Genomic DNA, 15,431 nt, shown 5'->3' with positions numbered 1-15,431 from the left:
CAAAGTTAAAAGTTCATAGATATTACATGATGTTCTACCCTTCCAAACCTTCACTTCCACGTGATTTACTGCTATGGGCAACACCTTGTTTTTACACTCCAGTTTTTACCCCTAAGACATTATGAGGGTATGCTAAAAAGAGTATACATAATCAAGATGTAAGCTGCCATATAGAATCATCCGTGGGATCGTCCGTACGATGTATTTTCAGCTGACCATTCAAACGAAAAAAAACAATCTGACAGACCACATTTTTGGCAGAAAATAGTCTACGGCCGGCCATCGCGAAAGATCATTCACTTAGATTTCAGCCGAACATATTTTGGGAATTGTATCATTTAACAAGGGATTTGGTGATCTGTAACAAGAAAAATGAACTCCTGCCACTATAAAGACCTAGTAAAAAAAATTATCGATACAGAATTTTAGACATATTTAGATAGAATTTAAACAAAAAGCTGTTCATATTCGACATTCTCTATTCTTGTAAAGGATCTGCCAGGCACAGCTTCGGGGTTAACTTCCATAGGTAATCAGTCTTCACCTGAGTCTATCTCTCTGAGACTGACTCCAGCTTCCACCACTCAGGCTGGCAGGCTTAGGAGTGGGAAAGCCTATCGCAGCCTGGCCAGACTCAGCTAGCTCCCGCCCTCTGTCTATTTATACCTGCCTTTCCTGTTCCTCCTTGCTTGTGATTCTTTCCGTGTGGTTTCCTGGCCCAGCTACAGCTCCTAACAATTTGATCCTGCTCCATTCTGACAATGGCTTTCTGACTACTCTTCTGCTCTGCGTTTGGTACCTCGTGCTCTCCTGGTTTGACTTGGCTCGTTCACCACTCTGTTACTCACGGTGTTGCCGTGGGCAACTGCCCCTTTCCCTTTGCTTTATATTCCCTTGTATGTTTGTCTTGTGCACTTACTGAGCGTAGGAACCGCCGCCCAGTTGTATCCCGTCTCCTAGGGCGGGTCGTTGCAAGTAGGCAGGGACAGAGTGGCGGGTAGATTAGGGCTCACTTGTCCGTTTCCCTACCCCTATCATTACATAATCACAAGCCCATATACCTAGTCTACCCTGGTCCCTGACACTACTATAGACCCCCTTGAGACCCTGGCTCAGCAAATGCAGGGTCTCTCCCTACAGGTCCAGGCCCTGGCTCAGAATGTCAACCAGCCTGATGCTACCTTGGTAGTTCTCCTCACCTCAACTCCTGAACCCCACCTCAAGTTGCCCGAACGGTTCTCAGGGGACCGGAGGGCTTTTCTCTCCTTTCGGGAGAGTTGCAGGCTTTACTTTCGCTTAAAGCCCCACTCCTCAGGTTCTGAGAGCCAGCGAGTGGGTATAATTATGTCCCGGCTCCAGGACGGGCCCCAAGAATGGGCCTTCTCCTTGGCTCCTGACGCCCCTGAACTTTCCTCCGTTGATCTTTTCTTTTCTGCTCTCGGACTCATTTATGACGAGACTGACAAGACTGCCTTTGCCGAGAGTCAGCTGGTGACCTTACGTCAGGGTAAGAGACCTGTTGAGGAGTATTGTTCTGACTTTAGGAAGTGGTGCGTAGCTTCTCGGTGGAATGACCCTGCCTTAAGGTGCCAGTTTAGGTTGGGTCTGTCGAATGCCCTGAAAGACCTGCTAGTTAGCTATCCCTCTTCTGACTCCCTAGACCAGATTATGGCTTTAGCGGTACGACTTGACCGACGTCTCAGGGAACGACAACGCAAACGTTTGTGTTTTCTCCTCCGACTCCCCCATGATGCCTCCCGAGGTTCCGTAGCTTCGTTCTTCCCCGGAAGACTCAGAGGTACCTACGCAACTCGGGGCCTTCGTGTCCCCCCAACAACGTAGAGATTTCCGCAGGAAGAATGGTCTCTGCTTCTACTGTGGGGATGACAAGCATCAAGTGAACAACTGTCCTAAGCGTAAGAATGTAGCCGGAGAACTTCCGCGCCTAAGTGATCATCGGGGAGGTCACTTGGGCGCACAGGTATTTCCCGTAAATATGAAACGTAATAAGATCTTGCTTCCCTTTCAGGTCTCTTTTGGTGGTAGGTCTGCTACCGGCAGCGCCTTCGTGGATTCAGGGTCGTCTGCTAATATCATGTCTGTGGAATTTGCTATGTCTCTAGCTATACCTTTGATTGATTTGCCTAAACCTGTCCCGGTAGTGGGTATCGACTCCACTCCTCTTGCTAATGGTTATTTTACACAGCATACCCCTGTTTTTGAACTCCTTGTTGGCTCCATGTATTTGGAGCAGTGCTCTGTACTGTTGATGCAGGGATTATCGTCCGATTTGGTTTTAGGCCTTCCCTGGTTGCAGTTGCATAATCCCACGTTTGACTGGAATACTGGGGAGCTTACCAAATGGGGTAATGAATGTTTGACGTCATGTTTTTCTGTTAATTCCATTTCTCCCCCTGAGGATGTGAACACGCTACCTGAGTTTGTTCTGGACTTCGCTGATGTTTTCTCTAAGGAGGCCTCCGAAGTGTTACCTCCTCATAGAGAATACGATTGCGCTATCGAATTGGTACCAGGAGCTAAGCTTCCTAAGGGTAGGATATTTAATCTTTCTTGTCCCGAACGTGAAGCCATGAGAGAGTATATCCAGGAATGCCTGGCCAAGGGTTACATTCGCCCCTCTACTTCTCCGGTAGGTGCTGGCTTCTTCTTCGTAGGGAAGAAGGATGGTGGTCTTAGGCCATGCATTGACTACCGTAACCTGAATAAGGTCACTGTAAGGAACCAGTATCCCCTTCCTTTGATTCCTGATCTCTTTAATCAGGTTCAGGGGGCCCAATGGTTCTCTAAGTTTGATCTACGGGGGGCGTATAACCTTATCCGCATCAAAGAGGGGGATGAGTGGAAGACTGCGTTTAACATGCCCGAAGGTCATTTCGAATACCTCGTCATGCCCTTTGGGTTGTGTAATGCGCCGGCGGTCTTCCAGAATTTCATAAATGAGATTTTGAGAGATTACCTGGGGATATTTCTTGTAGTGTACCTTGATGACATACTGGTGTTTTCCAAGGACTGGCCCTCCCACATTGAGCATGTCAGGAAGGTGCTCCAGGTCCTTCGGGAAAACAAACTGTTTGCAAAAACCGAAAAATGTGTGTTTGGGGTACAGGAGATACCATTTTTGGGTCAAATCCTCACTCCTCATGAATTCCGCATGGACCCCGCCAAGGTTCAGGCTGTGGTGGAATGGGTCCAACCTGCCTCCCTGAAGGCGTTACAGTGTTTTTTGGGGTTCGCTAATTATTACAGGAGATTCATTGCTAACTTCTCGGTCATCGCTAAACCTCTTACGGACCTCACTCGCAAAGGTGCTGATCTCCTCCACTGGTCTCCAGAGGCTGTCCAGGCTTTTGAGGTCCTTAAGAAGTGCTTTATTTCGGCCCCGGTGCTGGTTCAGCCCAACCAAATGGAGCCATTTATCGTGGAAGTTGACGCATCCGAGGTGGGAGTGGGGGCTGTCTTGTCCCAGGGTACCAGGTCCCTCACCCATCTCCGCCCCTGTGCCTACTTCTCCAGGAAGTTTTCGCCCACTGAGAGTAACTATGATATTGGCAACCGCGAACTCTTAGCCATTAAATGGGCATTTGAAGAGTGGCGCCACTTCCTGGAGGGGGCTAGGCACCAGGTAACGGTCCTTACCGACCACAAGAATCTGGTTTTCCTAGAATCTGCCCGGAGGCTAAACCCGAGACAAGCTTGATGGGCGCTATTTTTTACCAGATTCAACTTTTTGGTTACCTATAGGGCTGGGTCTAAAAATATTAAGGCCGATGCACTGTCGCGTAGCTTCATGGCCAGCCCTCCTTCGGAGGAAGATCCTGCTTGTATTTTGCCTCCCGGTATAATCATTTCTTCTATTGATTCTTATTTAGTCTCTGAAATTGCAGCTGATCAAGGTTCAGCTCCTGGGAACCTTCCTGAGGACAAGCTGTTTGTTCCCCTGCAATACCGGCTAAGGGTACCTAGGGAAAATCATGACTCTGCACTATCTGGTCATCCAGGCATCCTGGGTACCAAACACCTCATTGCCAGAAACTATTGGTGGCCTGGGTTGCCTAAAGACGTTAAGGCCTACGTCGCCGCTTGTGAGGTTTGTGCTAGGTCCAAGACTCCCAGGTCCCGACCAGCGGGCTTACTACGTTCGTTGCACATTCCCCAGAGAAAGAACGATTAAAATGTAAAGTTTATTGATAGTATTTATAAAAATTGTGGCTCAACCAGCCACTGATACCAGACCAGGCATAAGCAAGCGATTAGCGACAGGAGAAATTGGTTCAGAGTGATTGATGTATCTCACACCTAAATAACACTTCCCCTGCTAATAGTATAAATTCCGCTGTATCCTTGCCAAAAATCACTATCTATATAGATCCTACGCGTTTCCTCATCACACTAAAGTGATGTTTCCTCAGGGATTCATAGATATAAATTGTAAGTTAAATTCTAAAGTGTTTCAATGATTACAATGTTACAGCACTGGATAGCACTGTTCCTGTGCTGATTATTAGCCTCCAGGCGTATGCACGGCTCTAATGCACTGTCCGTGCATACGCCTGGAGGCTAATAATCAGCACAGGAACAGTGCTATCCAGTGCTGTAACATTGTAATCATTGAAACACTTTAGAATTTAACTTACAATTTATATCTATGAATCCCTGAGGAAACATCACTTTAGTGTGATGAGGAAACGCGTAGGATCTATATAGATAGTGATTTTTGGCAAGGATACAGCGGAATTTATACTATTAGCAGGGGAAGTGTTATTTAGGTGTGAGATACATCAATCACTCTGAACCAATTTCTCCTGTCGCTAATCGCTTGCTTATGCCTGGTCTGGTATCAGTGGCTGGTTGAGCCACAATTTTTATAAATACTATCAATAAACTTTACATTTTAATCGTTCTTTCAGGCGGTGAACTATATTCTATAATATTAGAACGACATTTATTATCAATTTTTCAGTGAATCTACATTCCCCAGAGACCTTGAACACATATCTCCATGGATTTTATCACCGATTTGCCTCCATCCCAAGGCAAGTCGGTGGTGTGGGTGTTAGTAGACCACTTCAGTAAGATGTGCCACTTTGTGCCCCTCAAGAAACTACCCAACGCCAAGACGTTAGCTACCTTGTTTGTCAAACACATCCTGCGTCTCCATGGGGTTCCTGTCAATATTGTTTCGGACAGAGGGGTACAATTTGTTTCTTTGTTTTGGAGAGCCTTCTGTAAGAAGTTGGAGATTGATCTGTCCTTCTCCTCTGCTTTCCATCCTGAAACCAATGGCCAAACTGAGAGGACTAATCAATCTCTAGAACAATATTTAAGGTGTTTTATCTCTGACTGTTAATATGATTGGGTCTCATTCATTCCCCTCGCTGAATTTTCCCTTAATAACCGGGTCAGTAACTTGTCAGGGGTCTCCCCCTTTTTCTGTAATTTTGGGTTTAATCCACGGTTCTCCTCAGTTTCACCTGGTAGTTCCAACAATCCCGAGGTAGAGGTCGTTCATCGGGAACTGTGCACAGTCTGTGCCCAGGTTCAGAAGAACCTAGAGGCGTCCCAGAGCGTACAAAAAACTCAGGCTGATAGAAAACGTTCTGCTAACCCCTTGTTTATGGTCGGGGATCTGGTGTGGTTATCATCTAGGAACTTGCGTCTTAAGGTCCCGTCCAAGAAGTTTGCTCCCCGGTTTATTGGGCCGTATAAGGTCATTGAAGTCCTCAATCCTGTCTCCTTCCGGCTGGAGTTACCCCCATCTTTTCGTATACACGACGTGTTTCATGCCTCCCTCCTTAAACGCTGCTCCCCATCCTTGGCTCCCTCGAGGAAACCTCCTGTTCCCGTTCTCACCCCTGAGGGGGTGGAATTCGAGGTGGCCAAGATTGTGGACAGCAAGATGGTCCAAGGCTCCCTCCAGTACCTGGTCCATTGGAGAGGATACGGGCCTGAGGAGAGGACTTGGGTACCCGCCCGGGATGTTCACGCTGGGGTATTGGTCAGGAAGTTCCACCTTCGTTTCCCCAGTAAACCAGGTCCACTTAGAAAGGGTCCGGTGGCCCCTCATAAAAGGGGGGGTACTGTAAAGGATCTGCCAGGCACAGCTTCGGGGTTAACTTCCATAGGTAATCAGTCTTCATCTGAGTCTATCTCTCTGAGACTGACTGACTCCAGCTTCCACCACTCAGTCTGGCAGGCTTAGGAGTGGGAGAGCCTATCGCAGCCTGGCCAGACTCAGCTAGCTCCCGCCCTCTGTCTATTTATACCTGCTTTTCCTGTTCCTCCTTGCTTGTGATTCTTTCCGTGTGGTTTCCTGGCCCAGCTACAGCTCCTAACAATTTGATCCTGCTCCATTCTGACCCTGGCTTTCTGACTACTCTTCTGCTCTGCGTTTGGTTCCTCGTGCTCTCCTGGTTTGACTTGGCTCGTTCACCACTCTGTTGCTCACGGTGTTGCCGTGGGCAACTGCCCCTTTCCCTTTGCTTTATATTCCCTTGTATGTTTGTCTTGTGCACTTACTGAGCGTAGGGACCGCCGCCCAGTTGTACCCCGTCTCCTAGGGCGGGTCGTTGCAAGTAGGCAGGGACAGAGTGGCGTGTAGATTAGGGCTCACTTGTCCGTTTCCCTACCCCTATCATTACAATTCTGTTTTGTTGTCTTCTCCTGGAGTTCGAGGACATATCTATAGCTAAAAGAGGATCTGTCACTAGTTTATTAATTCCCTATCTCCTAACTAATCTAGTAGGCGCTATGATGCTATGATACAGTGTGATTTTATTTTATTTTTTTAAATTTAAAACCGTTTATTTGCAGAATTATGAGCATTTTTCTAAATATGCTAATTTGGCTATACTTGCCAAATAGGAGGGTAACTTTTTTCTTTTCACTCTGGGCGGTGTAATGTTTTCTGTATGACGCTGTCCAATTAGCACACAGTTCTCCTCTTCCCAGCCCAGTACAACAGTGAGATCATATAGTATACAGCTTCCATTCCCGACTGTATTCAACTGGCGATACCACCGTTGCTATATGAAAGATTAGAATCTCATCTTTCATATGGTCCACAGCTGGAGATATGGCTGTTTTGAAGTGATCCCCATCCTTCCAGTCTCAGTCTCTCACACTGTGTGAAGCAGCTTCATGCTGATAGGACAGCGTCAGAGGCTGTGAGGAGGCTCCACCTCAGGAGAATCGCTGGCGTTGATGCCTATTTGTCAGTACAGGCTCATTTGCATATTTATAAAACACAATTTTCACTAGCATTATCCGTCTGACCGCGCCTATTATATTAGTTAGGTCATAGAGTGTTTACTAAACTTATGACAGATCCTCTTTAACTTACTCTCTCTGATGTTTCAAAAGAGCGGTCTAGTGATTGTATGAGATATATTCCAAATATACTCCAAAGCACCACTCATAACCCTCTACCATTATCGACTATTGTGAATCATAATAACGTTCAAGTGGCTTAGATTGCAGAACCAGAGAGAAAATGCATCAAAAATAAAACTGAAAGATCCAAGCATGTACGAACAGGTCACTGATGCAATCACATCCTCGGCATTTAATGGCACAGATAACTAAATATATGTTACTCATATGTTCTGTGTAGACGTAAACCAACCAGCTAATGCCGAAAATGTTTGTGAATTCTACAAACTCGCTTGTGAATAGTTACTAGCTTTTCCTTGTTTTTTTTCCCCTTTGTGTCATTACACATCTACCGTGACACTGGTGGTTGGAGATATGTAAACACAGTGTTCTGTTACAGCAGCTTTGTTGTACAGGTAAATTCTTCTGCATGAGCAGGAACCTTCGAGCTCTTGGTGAAAGCTGATGCCTTCAAGGATCAAGTCTTGTGTATGGTGCACACCCACTGCTCTCTGGCAGCTTAATCCCATCTTGATTTCTCTACCAGTATAAGAGATCTTGGCTTTGCCGGAGACGTGTAATATTAAAGAGTTTCCTACAATAGGGTTTTGGTGTAAGTTAGTGACTGCTGGGCACCCCCATCGATCTTGAGGATAAATCCGTTTTGGTCCCAGTCCGTTGTTGAGAGTTCTTCATAGTAACAAACGGTCATGTACTATTGACCTATCGGAAAGCACTTTGCAGGGAAAAACTCTCTATGCCCTAAACTATCCAACTATGTGTTCTATTTTACCAACTGTTGTAGACTAGAGGGATATATATTTGTGTTCTGCTTATTTTCAGACCTGTACACATATAAGACCACCTCTGCGTATTCCTTTATGACTTAAACCCAGGTGATGCTGTTATGTGCTGCATTGTAGTGCTCATATATACCCACACAATGCGCACATAGCTCCCATACAGTTCTTATTCTCTGTAGTATTGTATTTTCTATACATTGAGCATCATTTGGCCTTGAATTTTATTTTTTTATTTTTTTTATACACTTGTTTTTCCTGCCATTGTCTTATCTAAAGTCTTAACTACACAAGGAACGGGACACCTAATAAAAAAGAATGTATCTGTATAACAACCAATAGGAGCCCAGAATAGGACCTGAAATTTGTCATCTTTCTCCTGACGTATTTTAGTATATACTTTTTGGTAGTAAAACTAATTGTTTTCATACAGGCTTTGTAATCGTTTTTGATTTTTGCTTCTCCTGTTTTTTTTATGGTTCATCTCGTAGTTGGTATTAATAGTCCGGCAACTACTGTTCAGACTATGTTGCGCAATCAAACATTTTTCTATAAAAGCAAAAATATTTTCACTAGGAATCAAAGTTTTATGTTTCTGAAACATTCATTTATATGTATTTTCTTATGCAAATCTCCCCTTCACTGCCTGAGGAGGTAAGACAATGTCTATTTTAAAGTACACAATACAGTTATATTTACTGTTCTATTATGAAAATGAGTACTTTTCCTTCCCCAATGACCTTGGGCATTATTTTTTTTTCATTTTGCTTAAATGTATATTAGTAAAGGATGTTAGTTTGATGTTCGTTAGCCAATTGATTAATCCAGAATAGACTAATGGTCTAGACCGATGGTCTCCAACTAGTTGCTTTCCTGCTGTTGCGAAACGACAACACCCGCAGGCTGGAGACTGCTGGTCTAGACTATGGGTGCTTTTGACTCTCTTGGATCTCACTGAGAACACCCCATAGCTTGTGACTATGTACATAATGTCTGTTTGTTTAAAAAAAACAAGAGGTTTGTGCTCATCTTTTCACCTGAGCAGAAAGCTGCCACAAAGAGGTGCCGTTACCCTGGAGGACCCAGCACATCCATTCATTACATGGACACCATGTTGTTTAAAAAAACTGTGTAATGCTTAATTTCTCCTGTGGTGGCACTACAGAGGGATTGAACAACTGCTGCCATTTCCTACACAGCTTATATCTGATCGCTATGGGTCTCAATGAGACTCGCTCTCTATTATTCGCTTATCAGGGAACTGAAATGCTGTGTATGACATCAATAGTTTCCTAATGAGATTCCGGCTTTAGTTGTAGGTCATTCTATAGTCTACTGACAGCTAGGAAGGGAAGCTACAAGGATTTATTTGTAATATCCCAGAGGAACCCTTGCTGTCATAGTCCCTTCTTCAATTGGTGGGGAGGAATTCCAATAATAACCTCAAATAAAATTATTTATAGCTAACTAATTCACACATACTCAACTTTGCACCGTTTGATAGTTTGTGGGGAGTTTTTTGTTGGGTAGACCCAAAGAAATACAAATGCACTCGGTGTACCAGACACTTCTCAGTATAGTGTGGGCCGTGGCCAGGAAAGCCATTTTGCAGACTTGGATTGACTGTTCTTAGACAAGTTTGCCTTCCCGATTCAAATGGTGATCTATAGGGGAAAGATTTTTGTTTGAAGAGTTAGAAAGCTTCATAGATCCCCTCCCCCTCACATCAGAGAAGATCAGACGTCGCTTTCACTTTACCTCCTGGTATCTGCTACGGGACATGCAGAACGATCCCCCTATACTGGGGACTCTATGCCCCTTTCAATGAATACTCTATACCGGACCCATGGGCACATTTTCTCCACTCGCCTTCTTACCCCCCTTTTCTTTGTTCGCAATTGTTATTGAAGAATGTAGATTATTATATAGATCGCAACACATTTATTCCCTTCCTAAATTATCGGGAACGCCTGGCATTACTTTGCATTGCTTGCCCTGCTTTTATTTCAAAACCAAATCGCTATGTACACATGGCCTGATGCTTTTCCTAGTGCTTTGGTTTTTAAATATAAGAAATGTGAGCAATGTAGTGTAATCCTGACATGGGCGCTGCACGGCAGTGTTTGTTCGCTGGTGACTCCTCGGCATGACCGTGGATTAGCTGGTGAGGCCCGAGTAGAAAAAGTTTGAAAACCGCCTGGTGTAGGGCAACCAATGGTTTTCTTAGGTCCCTAACTTTATTTTAAATTAGCACAATTTCCTTCACTATGTTTGATTACTCTGTTTCCCGTTTTTAGTTACCCTTCTGTCTAAATTGTAAATAATACAAGCACAAAATGGTCTCTCTGTCAAGGAAATCCAATGTATCATGTTTTATGTTTACATAATTCATATATAGTCATAAGGGGTCAATCACTGCTGATAGTTACATATCGGACAGTTGCTTTTGTTGACTGTCCTGCTTTAGAATAGACTGATGAATGATAATGATGAATGGTTTGGTTGCTATGGATAACTGTGTTAGTAAATATCCCTCGCTGAGTTGCTCATATGTCACATGGAGATGAGGGAGACAGTTGAATTGTCAGGTACAATTTATAGCCGCACTTGAGCCGGGCTATTATTTCACTGGAGTCTCGTGTCCCGCCTTCATCTCTATCTCAATGACTTAGGCCTTATTCAGACGACCGTATTTTACATCCATGTGCTGTCCGTTGAAATATCTGACAGCACACTGACCCATGCAAATCAATGGGGCTATTCACACATTCGTGTTTTTTCACAGAACGTTTGTTCGTTGCGTGAAACTCACTGCGTTTCCTATTGGTCCGTTTTTGCGGACCATGTTGCCCATTGAAGTCTATGGGTGTGGGAAAAACACGGACAACATCCGGGTGCTGTCCGTGTTTTATGCGTCTGTTGCTAAAGAAATGCTGAGGGGGAAAAAAAACAGGAAGTTCTTGCAGAGGAGAAACACAGACTGAAAAGACTGATGCCACGCCGGACTGAAACGCAAGAAATATGGTCCATTTTTTGCGGATACAAAACTGACACGCTTGTCTGCATAAGGCCTAACACGTATTGCTTCTCCAGGGCTAACTGTTCCAACAAGGATTACAGAATAGCCATTCACATTGTCAAGATTGGCATATGTGGTAATGCCCAGTGGGGTTACTTGCCTCCAATAGGCATCTTTATGGTATGAGTAAATACAGCCCTTGAGTTCCTGTAAAAAACAATTAATAGTGGAAACTCGAATGTTGCGCTTAACAACCAGTTGGTGTCTATTCCGTGGTGTCCAGTGGTTGGGGATTGTTCAAGGGTAACTAAACCTTCAGAAAACTTTTGACATGTCATAGTGACATGTGAGAAGTTTTGATCAGTGGGGGTCCGAGCACGGAAACTCCTACCGATCGCTAAAACGAAGCGACAGAAGTGCTCGGGTGAGCGCAGAGCCGCTTATGTTTGTGAGCGGTTGGTGTACGGACTAATAGAAAGTTTATGAGCCCGTACACCAAGTCCTCAGCTTTTCTAGAAAAGCCAATCAGAAACTAAGCCACACAGCTCTCATCCGAGCGTTTTTGCCGCTTTGTTTTAGCGATCGGTGGGGTTCTAAGTGCTCGGACCCCCAACGATCGAAACTTCTGACATGTCACTATGAAATGGCAGAAGTTTTCTGAAAGTTTTGTTACCCTTTAAGAATTCCTACATACACCAAATGTGTAACCCAAACAAAGTGTACCCTGCCTTACCTGTGTCCTTTGGTTGCAGGCAGGTAATGTTTCTTTGTAATCTGGGCTGGGAAGTAGTATACGGTTGGTAAGGGTTGAGGAAATAATTTATGCCTTTGTGTCTAGAGTGTGGAGGGCGACTATTATGTGTTGACACACTGTAATATTTCTATAAATATGATTTTTGGAATCGTACTTAAACACTTCTAACATTTAAAACAATTGTACAATCATGTTAACACATAACCATTGTTTAATCGAACAGAAAACATTTTTAGTACCGTATGTGCTATCACTTTTAGTCGTCATCACACCATTACTCCCTCCGTTTCACACTACAATGATCCTAGAATGTGACCAAACAAACGTAGCATTGTATGAGAAATCACTACCTGCAAAGGCACCCTAAGTGAAAGACGGTAGGTTTTATTATCTGTTAAGTTGGAGAGAAATGCAGGGACTGATGATGTCACTGCATGAGAGGTGATGTCACTTCCAACTTCTGCAGCACCGCCTTTACTGAGCAGCCAGTCAGACTTTCTGTCCATATGTGATTTTACATGATCTACATTTGCTGCACAGTTAAATTCAATCTATTGTTGCCTTTTATTAGACATTTTGTTGGAGAGAATCTGAATGTAGGGTTCTTCAATGGGATTACTGATTAGAAGTCCCGAAACTTGACTGTCCCAATGATAACCATTTCATATGACCTCTTAAGATCTCAGAACCTCCAGAAATATTTACATACTGTATGTGATTGATATTAGCAGCTGAATTTTATGAGATATCCAAGCGTGTGAATGATCTCCATGCCAGACAAACATTAAAGTGATCGGCCTCCATGATAAGCTGATCTGTGCACAATGACGTGAAGTTCTGATTATTCTCAACCTGGTTTTCTTCATTTCTTGTTTTCTGACAGGTTTTGTAAACACTGGAAACTATATAACAAGTCTCAATTCCCGAGTAGCTATCGCTTTGTCATATCACTCTTCGCCGTGGTCTTGGGAGTGAAACCCAGTGCCATCCATTACGAAGTCGGCCTGGTGGAGGAAAAACTTCTCCGCGCGATCCCTAAAAAGAAGCCTGTTAAAAGACTCCGGAAAAAGATTTGACTTGGAGATATCATCATGTTGTATAAGTAAATGTAAATAAAGGGAAGCTGTTTTCTAGACTGTTAGCATCTTATAATGTGGAAATGATTGCCCTGTCCTTCTATCCGTCAGTGATGATCATATAAGGAGCAACAACAGAGCAAACTTTTGTTTACAATACCTCTATTCATTGGGATTTTAACATGTTAAAAGTAGGACCCAACATTATTCTTGTTAAAGTGGAGCTCCAGCTGTAAAGATTAAGAACGGCTGGCCAAATTTTTGTGCTGCCCACAGGTTTTAAAATAAATCAAGGGCGTACGTACCACAGTCGCAGCCAACGTGGTTGTTATGTGACCCAGGTTGGCTGAATAACTTAGTTTTTTGGGTGGTGATACACTGGTCCTGCAATGTAAGCAAACAAGGGTGTTGTGAATTAACCCACGGCTCATGGAAAGGAGATGGGCAGGGGCAAACAAGCATTGATCATTCATGTAGGGGTGTGATCGTATTAACCGGGACAAAAACTGGGATCCCTTTTCATTTTTAGTATGGGTCCTCATCACCTCTATGTATGTCCGTGCTACACATCCATTCATTCAATAAATTGTATTCAGATAAAAATAGAATTTGTCACAGTCCACTTAATATTTAATTTGATCCAAATATATGTAGAAAATGATCGGTAATCTACTGCTAAATTAACACTATGTTATGCTGCTTTTTAGCAAGTTAACTTTGCCTCTAGGGCTATGGCCCTTTCCACGGCTAGGAGACTAGTTCCATGGCTTTTAGCACCATTTAACAGGATTTCTGATTCCAGAAGTCCACCTGTAAGAGGGCATCTGTCATGGTTTCTCCCTGTATGACTGTCCCACATCACAGCTTCTTCTCTCAAGCATCTGAAACCTGACCTTTTGGAGCGCTCCATTCTAGATTGGATCTGTCAGTTCTGGAGTATCCGCCACCTACAGACAAAAAACAAGCCGTCATATGGCTCAGTCAATGGAAAAAAACGAAAGGTTACGGCTTTTGAAATGCGGGGAGGAAATAACGTAAATTAAAAGACATTAAATGGCTGCAGCACCAACTGAGCTTTCCTGAGAGGTCATCTCTCCTAACTTGTTTGTTTTAGTAAATAATTGTATTTCCCATTAAATTAACAATTGTGGAGCGTCCTTTTTTTTTTTTTGTGCTGTTCCTCTGTTATACTTCCTGGAAATGCATTAATACATTGACAACCAAGGCTCTCATTTTTTTATGTGGTTTACGTCACTTTAGTGGCAGAAAGATGTTGCAAATTTCTGTGCACAGCTGTGTTGTTCAAAAATGTCATGACTTATCAAAAGGGGAGGATCAGATTTCCTATAATTGACACCAGAAAATTGCATAAATTATAGCGGAAATCTACAGGAGCACCGTTGATAGGTCATCAGTATATCATAGGTGCGAGTTCGACACCTGAACCCCGCACCGATCAGCTACATCGTGGCCTGCGGACACCAAATGTTATGGCACATTATGTAATGTACTGTGCCGGAAGTAGTTGTCTCCATACATTCCATAGCGGCCAAGCTGCAGTACTGCAGCTCAGATGCTATTCCATGACCAGAGAAATCTGCTTCCGCCATGGACGTCCGGTGCCCGGACCCCCACAGATTACGTCCGGTAGTGGGCAATCCCTTTAAGAGGTGTGCACCTCGCATCTTACTCCTACGGGCTTCTGACTAAGACTGGCCTATGAAACACCACTCTTCGTACATCTGGCCCTGGGTGTTGACCGTGTCAGACTGTGTATGGACACACCTTATTGACAAGGGGAATGGTAGAGCCCTCTTGTCAACTTATTCATGCATTTCCAGGAGGAATTTCAGATGAGCTACACAGAGTTCTAAGTAAAAGAAGCTCCAGCATTGCTATTTAATAGGGAATACAGGTATTTAATAAAACAGACATATCTGGAAAGGTCCTTATTAAACCCTTGCCGACCTTTCCTGTAACTGCAAGTTTTCGTACAGTTATGACAAGCTGATGGCACTAGCTTTGATCCTGACCCATTAACCCCTTAGGTGCCGCGGTCAATATCGATTGAGTGTCCTGATGGTTGCTATGGCAACTGGAGGGCTAACGATGGTCTCGAGGGCTGCATGTACGTTAGGCTATTCAGCCATGCCAGTGGCAGAGCCTCATAGGCTTCCTGTCAGTGTAAAACTGACCGTTCTAATAAATTGCATTACATCGGTAGTGCAATGTATTAGAATAGGGATCAGGCCTTCAGATCCCCCCCATAACTGCCCTCCACACAGTATAATGCCCCCCATAACTGCCCTTCACACAGTATAATGCCCCTATAGCTGCCCTCCCCATTGTATAATTCCCCTATGATGGCTCTCCACACAGTATAATACCCCATA

General features: G+C 44.0%; 1 protein-coding gene across 2 annotated transcripts in view; it reads left to right on the top strand.

Annotated features, from left to right (window-relative positions):
* The window catches only part of TAF1B (TATA-box binding protein associated factor, RNA polymerase I subunit B), an 87,902-nt gene extending 74,256 nt beyond the window's left edge, over positions 1-13,646 (top strand). For both annotated transcript variants that reach the window (XM_075861114.1, XM_075861115.1), the window contains exon 8: positions 12,846-13,646. In XM_075861114.1, coding sequence (XP_075717229.1) covers positions 12,846-13,038 — 193 coding nt within the window. In that variant the 3' untranslated portion in view covers positions 13,039-13,646. The remainder of the gene's footprint in view (positions 1-12,845) is intronic.
* Positions 13,647-15,431: the final 1,785 nt, after the last annotated feature.

Source organism: Rhinoderma darwinii, chromosome 4, assembly GCF_050947455.1.
Source record: "Rhinoderma darwinii isolate aRhiDar2 chromosome 4, aRhiDar2.hap1, whole genome shotgun sequence".
NCBI lineage: Eukaryota > Metazoa > Chordata > Amphibia > Anura > Rhinodermatidae > Rhinoderma > Rhinoderma darwinii.
Note: the sequence above shows the minus strand (reverse complement) of the source record. Positions and strands in the feature narration are given on the sequence as shown.